This window comes from Hyperolius riggenbachi, chromosome 5 (genome assembly GCF_040937935.1).
Source record: "Hyperolius riggenbachi isolate aHypRig1 chromosome 5, aHypRig1.pri, whole genome shotgun sequence".
NCBI classification, from domain to species: Eukaryota; Metazoa; Chordata; class Amphibia; order Anura; family Hyperoliidae; genus Hyperolius; species Hyperolius riggenbachi.
This window is the reverse complement of record NC_090650.1, coordinates 306,839,727-306,851,792: the sequence shown is the minus strand read 5'-3', so window position 1 is coordinate 306,851,792 and position 12,066 is coordinate 306,839,727. Positions and strand designations below refer to the sequence as shown.

Genomic DNA, 12,066 nt, shown 5'->3' with positions numbered 1-12,066 from the left:
TGTCAAGATGACAGTGCAACCTCCCTCTGTCCCTTATTCAATTCATTTACCTCCTAAGTTTTCTCTAAAGTGTTATTTTTACACTTTATCAATAAAATGCCTTTTAAACTACCAGTGAACAAGAAAATACTCAGTACTTTTGACACTACTTTTTCACCAATTTTATAGTCCTTTTTCAATAGCAAAGTGCTGAAAAGTTATTTTAAACAGAAGATGAACAATTATCTCCTATTAGAAAAAAATTGAGAAAAAAGTGATATTTTGTGTCCATACACCACCTAATTTAGCCCAACTGCTCCCTGAAACGGCAATGCAACACTACAGCTGAGCAAAGTCTTTTTTTCCCTGTCACTGCTCAGTGTAAAAAAAGTACAAAAAAGTGTCTTTATGAAAGTGTTAAACATAAGAAAGTGTATCTTGCAGGCAGGGCAGGATGATGAGAGGTAGAGAGTTGGGGCCAGTTCACCCAGGTTTCTGGGGACGGCACTTTTAGCCGATGCTAAACACTTTTTTTGCATCCAAGCAGAAAAGCGCTTGGCATCGGTTCCCGTCATTCTGTCATCTTGTTGTGAACCCCATGGGGGGCACGGAACTGCCAAATGCAACCGCCACAGGATGCTACATGCAGCATCTCAGGAATTTTGATTGGCTGGGACGTTCACACAATCACCGCAGATGAACAATCCCATTGATCTCAATGCGGGCATTGGTCAATCCTGGCAGTAAACAAGGACAACTGATGACGGTAGATATTTGCACTTGGGGAATCAGCTCCTACTCTGGAAGCAAGGAGGTAAGCTGGCACGCCAGGTATTTTAAATATATTTATTGCAAAAAGTACCTGTGCGCAATGCACAAAGCAGAGCACATTGCTAATTATTGCAAATTTGCGATCGTAGTCGGTTTTCTGATTTTGATGAGAGACCTTTGGTCACAGATACCATGTAATTTTTTTTTTTCTAGTCAACTAAAATCAGTGGTGCCACAAGGTGCAAGAGACCCACGCAGACGCTTGGGGTCTCACCACTGCGGGGGCCTCCCTCCTAGGCTGGCTAACCTGTGCTAAAATTAGTTTGTCTCTCTAAGACCTTTTTTGAAAATAGAACAGGTAACCCAACAATCAAACCACTATCCAATCATGTCTACATATAAATTAGTCAGTATTTTACTCTTCATCTTTTGACTTATATAAACCTCATGTGTGTTCCTGCACTGATCTATAAGCCTTATCAAGCATTTTCTCTATATTTATTTTTTTGCTATTAACATGTGCTGAATGAATACGAGTTTATAAAATCCACCAAGGATGTGTGACTGGAAAATGCAGCTGATCTACAGAAAGGACAGAGTGTATGTAGTGTATGAAGATTTAAATTTATTTGAAAATGTATGGTTATTTTTTTTCTCATCTCAAATATTGGTCCACACATGCCTGCACAGACTTTAGCACATCAAGCGAGTTCATGGCTTCCTCTTCCTCTCCAATTATCTGAATGAATGAGCTGGTCTGTTTGATGGATTAAATTAGACAAATGGGCTACACATTATAACATTTACAGGTATGGTTTGCAGGTGATATTTGCCAGATCAGACTCATTCTCCTCCCTTTGCTTCTTGTGCTGTTAAAAATTAACTTAATGCGCAAAGCAAATAGATATTTTTAACAACTTGATGCCTGGATAACGTTTTAAAACGGACTTTTGAAAATCGTGAAACTGATGCCTGTGGACTCATGTATCCATATATTTTCCGGGAAAGGACCATCATCGACCAGTAACAAGGCATGTAGTGATGGAGCAGTACCACATGTTCCAATGGGTGCTTGGTTACCGGATGCTGGATGCTGTCCATGGCAACAAGGATTAAATGTATCCAGCACATCAAATAATTCCAAAATTCATGATCATTTTCTGTTAAAAACTGAAAAAGGGGAACTAGTGTGACCCCAAGAGAATTGTTGGCTCTTGCATGATTTGACTCTTGGAATAAATTATTGGACACTTAATTATTTAGTGTGTTGGTTACAACTGATCACTACTACAGCAACAAGGGGATGTTTTATCATTAGCTATGGCGAACCTCGATTTTTGTCATCATCCGCACAGTCCTGATTACCTGGTTTTGTGGCAAAACTTTAAACATGCCCACTCCACACTTGCTGTCTATATAAGAAGTTTAGCTTATTTATAAATACGTATTGGCCTGATAACAGATTGCCACTTCTTTGTCCTTCATAATTAGATGGCCATGTTTAAATTATAATGCCAGATTTGTAAAAGGGTGATTTGAATAATTATGATAGTGACTGGGATTTGATAATCATACTATAACTGCCCTAAAGTGGTGATCGGCAGCTACATTCATTGAATAAGCTAATGTATGACCAGCCTTAAAGAGAATCTGTACTGTAAAATTCTTACAATAAAAAGCATACCATTCTATTCATTATGTTCTCCTGGGCCCCTCTGTGCTGTTTCTGCCACTCCCTGCTGCAATCCTGGTTTGTAATTGCCATTTTTATGCAGTGTTTACAAACAAAAGACATAGCAAGTGATAGGCTGAGAGTAGCTCAGTGTGTGAGTCATACAGAGTGTGCAGGGGGCCTGGAGAGGGTGTGTATAGCTTCTATCCAATCACAAGCAGCACAGCACATTCCAGCCTGACTGCCTGAGCCCGACAGACCCGACAGAGGAGAGAAGATTAGATCATATAACAGAGATAACACAGCCACTGTGCAACTAGGAAAGGCTGCAGTAAGACAGAGCACATTAGAACAGCTATAGGAACTTATAGGATAGAAAAAATAAGGCTCAAAATTTTGTTACAGAGTCTCTTTAAACATAACTGCTTACTTTTTGAATGGGCAATTTGTGGAAGACTGGCAAACAGGCTGCATGAAACAAACATCACTGATTTCTATTACAGCCTTTTTGCAATTTAGAAAATGGTAATCAGCAGATTTCTTCTCTAAAAATAGTGATCATACCATACCAATAAATAATGGTAAAGAGTGGCAATTCTTCTAAGAGTGGTGATCATTTCAGCTTTAATAGCCTTAGTAAAATAGTTCCCCTTAGTAAGTGTGGGTCAGCATAAGTTTATTCCCCAGACACACCCTTATGGTGCCCATACATGGTACAATTCTTTCATTTTTTTCGATTAGATAATTTCGTTTGAGTACTCCATTAGATCGAATATAAAGATTTTTCCAACATGACCGATCGGATTTTTATTGAAAAAACAGGATAATCGTTCCTTTCTTCTTGATAAAAAAAAAAAGGATTCATCTCCACTGTCATTCAATTCAGTCATTTGGCCGAATTATCAGGAAAATTGAACGTTTTTATTGTGTTGTGTATGGGCCCCATTATGAATATGCAGAGCAGTAAGACTGTGCTCACATGCCTTCTCCAGCACCAAATCCCCTCAATTTCTTCTCCTCTTTACTGCAGCTGTTCAGTGTTCAGTCAGGCTGATATGCATGTAGGAGCTGGAGAGAAGCTGCTGTATGCAGAATGGCTGCAGTGAAGTGGAGATAAGAAGACCTGGCACTGGAGCAGGTAGGTGTGCTTCGCTGTGCTGCATCTTTAGATGCCCATGTAGTCCATTAGTTATGCTAGTGTGATCCACATACTGTATATTGCCTGGTAAGAAACTTTTCTAGCACGGATATCTGACTCAGTTATCACAAGTCAGCATAAAGAGCAGCTCCTCTGTGCGCTGTACACAGTGAATTAAATGTGGAACTATAGCGGCGATTGGGGGGGGGGGGGGGGCGAATTATGGACGGGCAGGGGGGAGGAAAAACTGCCACTTGCTCCCTGCCCATATTCAATGTTGTGCTCAGTTGAAGATTACGACTGAGTAGCCTGGGGCTACAGGGGGTGCTGGAAGTGGGAGGATGGTGCTGTGACATAGTCACAGCACCAATAATAAAACAGTATTAAAAGGATATTGGGGGGTGGGGGGTTAAGGCCAGGTGTATTTTAAACAAAGCCTCTTGTCTTTTCTCTTGTGCTGCTTAGATGCACAGTTTTTATATGAGTCATTTTGTGCTTACACTCAAAGGAAATAAATGTGTTTAAAAAAACAGAATGTCATCCACATCTTTCACCTAGACGTTTGCAAACACTGTAAACCCAATGGCCAAATGTTCACTAAAGAAAGAATTCGTGCAGTGACTCTCAGTAAAGCAATTTCAGAGTAATGATAATTATGTGCTATGTCGGAGCAGACTTTTAATATGCTCCAGTAAACATTTTGCCAGATCCCAGTCTTGAGTCCAAGTCATAATAATAACCCTATTGGTTGCTCACCTGAAGTTAAGAGCTCGACTTTAGGTAAGATTTGAGATGAAATTTAACCCCCACTTGCCTCAAGTAAAATAAATACTCTGCAAACATACTTAAACCTTTATTTCCTCCAATTATTTTTTTAGGACTATTATAAAGCAAGTAATATCAGAACTGGAAATATTTCAAACCCAGAGCGCAATATCTGCTGCATAGATGAAAAATAAACAATGTTCATTAGCAAGGCATTTAGACAACAGCAATATGATAATCATCAAAATGGTCTGATCAGGTGGCTTTTCCATGTCTATGGGCACCACTGAACGTCTCTGTCCAACTGATTTTAGGAGAAAGATTTCTGGAGTAACTGGGGTGGGAGGGATTTAGATGATCATTATTGATGCTACAAAGAGATCAGTTTACACTTTTATTATTATTATTATTATTATTATTATTTATTAGATTTATATAGCGCCAACATATTACGCAGCGCTGTACAATAAATAGGCTTACAGACAATGATAACAGGGTTGACAGAACAATACAGGTAACGGACCATAGATACAACAATACAGGTAATAGCAATAAGATACACAACACAATGCAGATAATAGTACAATGCCAGATCATAAACTGGAATGGTAGTGGTAAAAAATTACCAGTTCCAAATTCTGGGTAAAGTGCACACAGTCAAGTATGATACACAAGGGGAGAGGGCCCTGCCAAAGGCTTACAATCTAGAGGGAGGGGCTGGTGACACAAAAGGAGGGGGTGCATCAAGAAGTTATTGGCAGAAAGGATTAGGGTAGTGTCGAGTTGATGTAGGCCTCCTTGAAGAAGTGAGTTTTGAGTGCTTTTTTGAAGGTGTTGAAGGTGGGAGCAAGCCTGATGGGCACTTTTCCTAGTTTATCTTCAACTAGCCAGTAAGATTCATGATTTATTTTTATTATTTACTTTGTGGGGGTTATTCAAGTGAAGACAAAGTAAATATTTCTTCCTTTATTGTACCAGTGCTAAGGCTTTAGACATTCCTGACTGATTTCCCCCTGTGTTGTCAGCAGAGGAAATACAAAACCGCGATTGTCACTAAATCCAATATTTTCTAATGGTCCCTTATGTTATTTCACAGTTTAGATAACATGAGGGAGAAAAGACCAATCATCAAAAATAAACACCTTTCGTTTTATTTAATTAAATTACATGTAAGCTGAGACCTTGAATTATAAAAATGAACATGGCTTTGTGCAATCAAGCAATCGCTTTTTTTCACAACCCTTAGTCTATAATTAGATATACTGTAGTTCTTTGGTTTGGGTGTAGTGGAAAATCTTACATTTGGTGCATGCTGTACCAGGGACATTATGTGTATCCATACATACCAGTTCTTCATTTACAAACTGAGAGTTGTATTGTGCATCCTCTTCCGTCACTGCTTTCTGGGCCAGCTTTTTACAGAACAGCAGGGTGGCAAGACTGGCAATAAACATCCCAATATCTGGTACAAACACTCGGATTCCATTGCCAGCATCTGCACCCTTTACACTGGAAAGACAAAACAAAAGGATTATTAATATGTGATAAACTGCTAAGCAATTCATACCGTTTGAAAAAAAAATAGTAAGAACAGCAGAAAGAAAAGGCTAAATTAGTTAAATAGCACTTGCATTCATGTTAAACAGAAATACGCTAATATATTTTTTCATGATAATAAACGTAAGAGGAATGTATAACTCAGGTGGAAATCACATATTTTCTCAGAGGTGTTGATTTCTGTGTGTGTCACTCTTGATAAAAAGTTAATTAGCAGTGGTTCAATATTTTTAACCTTAAAATAACTTCTCGTTCTGGCCTTAGAATCTACAGGATGGATATTTAGGTATACTCTACCTAAACACACTTTATATCAAATCCCTTACTCACACTTGATACTGTGTTTATTTGATGTATGTTGTCTTTAAGACTCTAAATTTATATGTACTGTTCAGACATTACAACTGCTTGTACTTGTTTGTATACTCTATATACTCTGTAATGCCTCCTTTTTATTCAATAAACCTTTTGGTCAATGAAAAAAAAAACCTTAAAATAACTTACTGTGAATGAAGCCTCAAATGCACATATGAGGCATGTCGCCCAATAGTGATGGGGACTCTGTACCTCGGGTGACATTGCAGTGTGAAGGCTGTACAGATGTATTGCGGCTGTACAGATGCATGACTAGCCTGCAGGCTAGCAGTGTGTTATTTTACTATACAGGAGGCAGAGGGCTGATGTGCTGATGCGAGAGTGACGTCATGCAGTGTGGTGAGTGGGGTGAACAATGCTCTTGGCCGGCGACTGGACAAATCAATCTGCCAGGCTGATCGTTGGCCAACGACGGGCAGCATCAATAGCCACAGTCGTTATTGGCTGCCTCGCCGAGTTTTGTCTAGCCTGTGTACAAGGCTTAACCTCCCTGGCTTTATGATTATTTACAGATTTAGGGTCTAAAAGCCATGCAATTTTTTCACAAACTATTAGACCCTAAAAACAAGAAAAAAACATACCACAGGGAGATCTGAAGCAGCTCCTGCATATAACTCACTCAGGCACGGGATTATCACCCTGAGCTGTGGATTTCCATCCCGAGCCTGACTCGGGATTACCGCTAAGGAGGCTAAACGCAGGTAAATGTTTGTGCTCCACTTTTATGTAATATAAGGGATTACCTTAAAGCGTACCCAAAGCAAACATTTTTTAATTCAAAATATTTAGTTGCACCACCCTGACACATACAAAGATAAATAAACACACCTTCAAGCCTATGAGCATTTCAGTGCATGCTTTTCACCCTTCTCTTTTCATAACTAGGATAGCAGCCATTACTTCTGAGCTTAGTAGGAGGTTTTAGATCATGGGTGTGTTTGTCATCAGCTACCCTCCCTCACAGGGGCCGTCATCTATGTGAGATCTCACACAAGCTGAGATCACCTCCCCTGTGACACCATCAGTAGCAGCCTGTGTTTTGTTTTTGTTTTTTATCTCCTCCACCAGTCTGCCGGATTCTGTCCCAACAATATGAAAGGAAGGGTGGGGGTTCTCCAATAAATGTAAAATATTTTATATTTGTCATCATGCGGCTTAAGAAAGGCTGCTATTTATTATTAAAAAATAGATTTTATTTCTGAAATCTTGTATTTTTAATTTGGGTCCACTTTAAGTATCCACTCACTCTGTTTACCCTTCTGTTACAAGATTGTATCATTGATGGGCACCCTATCAGTCTGAACAGTAGGAGTGATGTGCAATCTAGCCCATATCACCTGCCCCACCTACAAAGTCTGAAAATAAATCCACGTATTCCTATACTTCCGATGATGTGATCAAAATTTCAAGATAGGATTTTAGTTTTGGAAACCTTGTTTCCCACAACAAGGCACATTCTGAGCACTTCAATTACTAATAATCTGAAATGTATTACAACTTTCTGATAGCACATGGATCAAAGACAATAGACATCTGCTCACTACAAATGCCCTGATCCACTGTGAGAAAAAAAGGAAAGGAAAGAGAAATAGTGAGGAAAAATGTTGTCTTGTATGAAATTGCATCACCTATAAAAGCTTAGGCCGGACAATGTGACGTTTGCTCTGCTAATCCTTTTGGCAGGGCAGATGGGAACATAGACCAGGATACATGTGCAGTATGTGTAGGAGCCTGCCTGATAATGAACATCCTCACTCTGCTCAGGGAAAATAACTAAGGAAATTACACATCTTCCCTGTCAAAACATTCACTTTTTCATCTTTTATACACTATTTATACAGGCATCATCAATGTGGAATGCCAGCATTTTATAGGCTTCTTTCTAAGTTTATGGCAGAACTAAGTGAAAACAAGGCATGTCTGTGAAGACTTTGCCCATAATATATATGAATTCGTTTTTGTGTATGTTATAAGATTCTAAGCAATCTAAGATCATATGTCAGTCACAAAATTTGTAGCAATAAAGACTAAAAAGAAAATAGAACTAATCCAAATGAAGATGACGAGACAGTTAAATCCGTAATTCAAACTCACTTTTTTATTTGCATTTGATTGTAAATTTGCAATAGTTAGCTATACTGAAAGTTTTGTGCATTGTAGGTCTGTATTTTTTGCAATGAAATATTAAAAGTATCTGGCTGGAAGGGTTATCTTGTTCAATTTCCTGCTGATATGACATTGTAATATTTTGGGGATACGTACCAAGGGATACTCATTGTGACATATGCAAAGTCACCCTCCAATTCCCTTTGCCGCAGTTTGCCATACATCCTCAGACCCTGAGGGAATCCTAAAGGCATGCAGGACTGCAAACAAAGTAACCCTGTGGATTGGTTGGTGAGTCCACACGCAGTACAATTTCGATTGTATGCACAATCAATACAATCTGCAATCTCATATAGAGACCAGGTCACTGGCACAAATTCGTAAGAATACACAAGTCTAATGCCTAGTACACCATACAATTTTCTGTTAGAGTTTTCTGTAATTAGATTATTTTCTGTAAAGTACTGGTAGAGACTGGTCATTATCTCTGGTGCATTGTCTTCTGGTTATCTCCTGCTGAGTAGAACAATGCTTAATTGCTCGGCAGATAAATGAGAGGTAAATCTAACAGAAAATCTTACAGAAAATTGTATGGTGTGTACTAGGCATAAAGCCTCATCTACACGGGTAGATGAGGCTGCGATCCGGCGGCTCAATTAGCCGCCGGATCGCCTCTTCCGTGTCCCCGCCGCGTCCCTGCTCGCCACGCGTGTGCCGCATTCGATTCCCCGCTCGTCCCCGCCGGCGCCGCTTATCTTCCGCTCGATTCCCTGCCATTGTCCCCTCGCGGGGAGCGAGCAGGGAATCGGCGGAAGCAAGATCCGTCCTGTCGGATCTTATCAATCGAGCCGCATTAGCGGCTCGATTGATAAGGAACATCGCGGCCGCATCTACGCATGTAGATGCGGCTTAACTCTAGCTAAATCCTGTAGGAAAAAAAGGTTTCATTCAACAACCTTTCTAGTGATAGCAATATAACAATATCAATAACCGTTATGGTAATGTTCTCTCAGGAAAGGCGAACTCTTTGCAGAGATTTCAGAACAAGCACTAAGACAAATGATCTTTAGTCATTTATTTTATTAAAAAAATGCATAAACTACATATAGCAATTGAAACAAATCGATACAGTAAAAATAATAAGGATTAAAAGTGAAAAATGATAACTAGTTGTAGTCTGAGCAATGGGTCAAGTTACCAAGCCCTTTGGAATGATAAATTCAACGCAGAAGATATAATAGTCCAATTATGGAAAGTTCTGTAGTCCATAAACAGCCAAATCCTTGTTGTTATGGATAGGCTGGTACTATGTATCCAGCCATTTAATCATTTATCTGCTGGAGGGTGGAGATGGTAAAGGGAGATGGGCAGTGTCTACCACAGGGGTCTCAAACTCAATTTACCTGGGGGCCGCAGGAGGCAAAGTCAGGATGAGGCTGGGCTGCATAAGGAATTTCACAATCGCGGCGCATGGCAGCCTTTGCCCGCCCCTCTCACTCTTCCTTCACAGAGGGGGGCAGGGAGAGGTGGCGATTGACATCAGGAGGGGCAGAGCTGAAGCTGCAAGCTCTGCCCCTTCCAGGAAATGCAGACGGATTGCCCCCCGGGCTATTTGGGGGCTCTGCAGCCTTCGTTTTGCGGCGGGGATGCGGCGGATTACTTGGGAGCACTGAAGCGAACAATAAGGAAGCTTTTGCCGGTGAGGGCCACAAAATATTGTATCGAGGGCCGCAAATGGCCCGCGGGCCGCGAGTTTGAGACCCCTGGTCTACCACATGATTCAGCTCCACCCATTTGTCATGACAGACAGAATGAATATGAATTACCTGAAATGGTCATAGCTTGGCGTCAGTTGATCAGAACCCACAAAGACGGATACATAGTATTCCTGGCATTCTCTACGTTAATTGGAGTCTAAACGCGGGCAAATTCTGATATTTCATTGCAGGGAAACCGGTATCGCGGTCCCAGAAGATGGTAGACAGATGCTTTGTTGTTCATCCACAACCAAATCAGATCTAAGGCATCTCTAATGCCATGTAAAACTGATTAATTTAGTAAAATGACTATCATTTTATTCCAAGGTGAATTAAAAGTATTTTCCCTTATCAGGAAATGCCTTGAAGTACCTCTGGTCAGTTTTTACGACTAGTGGTTTGGTTCCTGGCAATCTTTGATGTAGACCCAAAATTATGTAAGGGGGGGACGCTAAGTGGAGGAACCAGACCCCATGGAGTGGAGGTAATGATTTTATGACTTTATGGCTTTTCTCTGTCGCAGAAGATTAAACACATCACATCCTGTGGAGAGAGCCATTGCTCGGATACAAACGTTGCTTATTTTTAAAACAAGCTAGAGGCTCATACACACGGGGTACGGCCGTCGCCGTAACCACGTGGCATGCGCGTGTTGCGGCGACAGGTCGCCCGTGTGTATGACGCGTGTGCCCGAACCGTCACCCATTGGAGCTGTCGCCAAGCGATTGACATGTTCAATCGCTGGCTACAGCTGTCGCCGCAACTTCGCCAGAACTGTCGCTAGTCCCGCGTGAGTATGCGGGCTAGCGACAGGAGACCTACACGAGTGATTAGAGCATCCGGCCGGGGGATGCTCCATTCACAAAAAGTTTCCGCCGCGTCTCTGCCTTTCTGGCGAGACGTGTGGACAGCTGTTGCCGGCAGGGAGCTGTCGCTCCCTGTTCGCGTGCACGCATGCAACGGGGGACAATTGTCCCCCGTGTGTATGTAGCTTTAGACTTAAAGAGGCACTCCAAATATTTGTGTGTGCAATTTTCGTATGATTGCACAGATGGTGCCAGCGAATCAGTGACACTTATGAATACTCATGTATTATTCAATTCACCTTTTCCCTTATGTTTTCTTTTAGGTTATATGTTCATGCCTTATCAATAAAATGCCTTTTAAGTCACCAGGAAGCAAGAAAATACTCAGAACAATTTTGATAATTTTTCAACAACTTTTTTGGTACTATTTCAATTACAGAGTGCAGAAAAATTATTTTCAACGGATGATGAAAAAGACCTCCTAGAAGAAAACTTAGGAGAAAATGTACTGAATAAGGGCTTTAGTTTGCAATAAATGACTGAGAAATGTATTAGAAAATATGCCCAACAATACTTCAGACAGCTTGATGTGCAAAAAGAAATGTAATAATCTCATAGTTACATTGTTATTTGGGTTGAAAAAAGACATTTGTCCATCCAGTCTCAGAAGTATGAAGGCCAGAGTTTAATATTCATAATTGCTGAGCCAATCTTGGAGCAAAATTACACTGTACACTCACGACTTGAGAGTCGGTCACCACTGTTTCTTGTAGCCAATACAATAGCAGGGAGGCAATCTGAATTGGACAGCTGCCCCATCCAAACACCATGCTACCCTATGGCCACCCTACATTGAATGACTCCTATAGAAGAGTACTTGAGTAGCCCCGTGGCCACAGCCCTCCTACATCCTGGTTGGAAGAAGTGGTGATGGATTGCTCAGCCATGCTTCCTCTCACTCCCTCCCTCTGAGCTCATATAGATGAACTACAATTTTCCATGAGATCAAAGTATTTACCAGCAGTGAAACATATCTTATCTGTCTACAACAGGCTGTAATATAATATATACAGCTACATATTACACAAAGGGAATCAGGAGCAGAAAAAAAGTAAATAGATAAAAACAAAAGTTTTTTGT

At 40.7% G+C, this 12,066-nt stretch overlaps 1 protein-coding gene across 10 annotated transcripts in view; it reads right to left on the bottom strand.

Moving 5' to 3' along the window:
• Positions 1-12,066, bottom strand: part of PIEZO2 (piezo type mechanosensitive ion channel component 2) — a 474,955-nt gene that overhangs the window by 213,287 nt on the left and 249,602 nt on the right. For all 10 annotated transcript variants that reach the window (XM_068237153.1, XM_068237160.1, XM_068237158.1 and 7 more), the window contains exon 5: positions 5,672-5,834. In XM_068237153.1, coding sequence (XP_068093254.1) covers positions 5,672-5,834 — 163 coding nt within the window. The remainder of the gene's footprint in view (positions 1-5,671; positions 5,835-12,066) is intronic.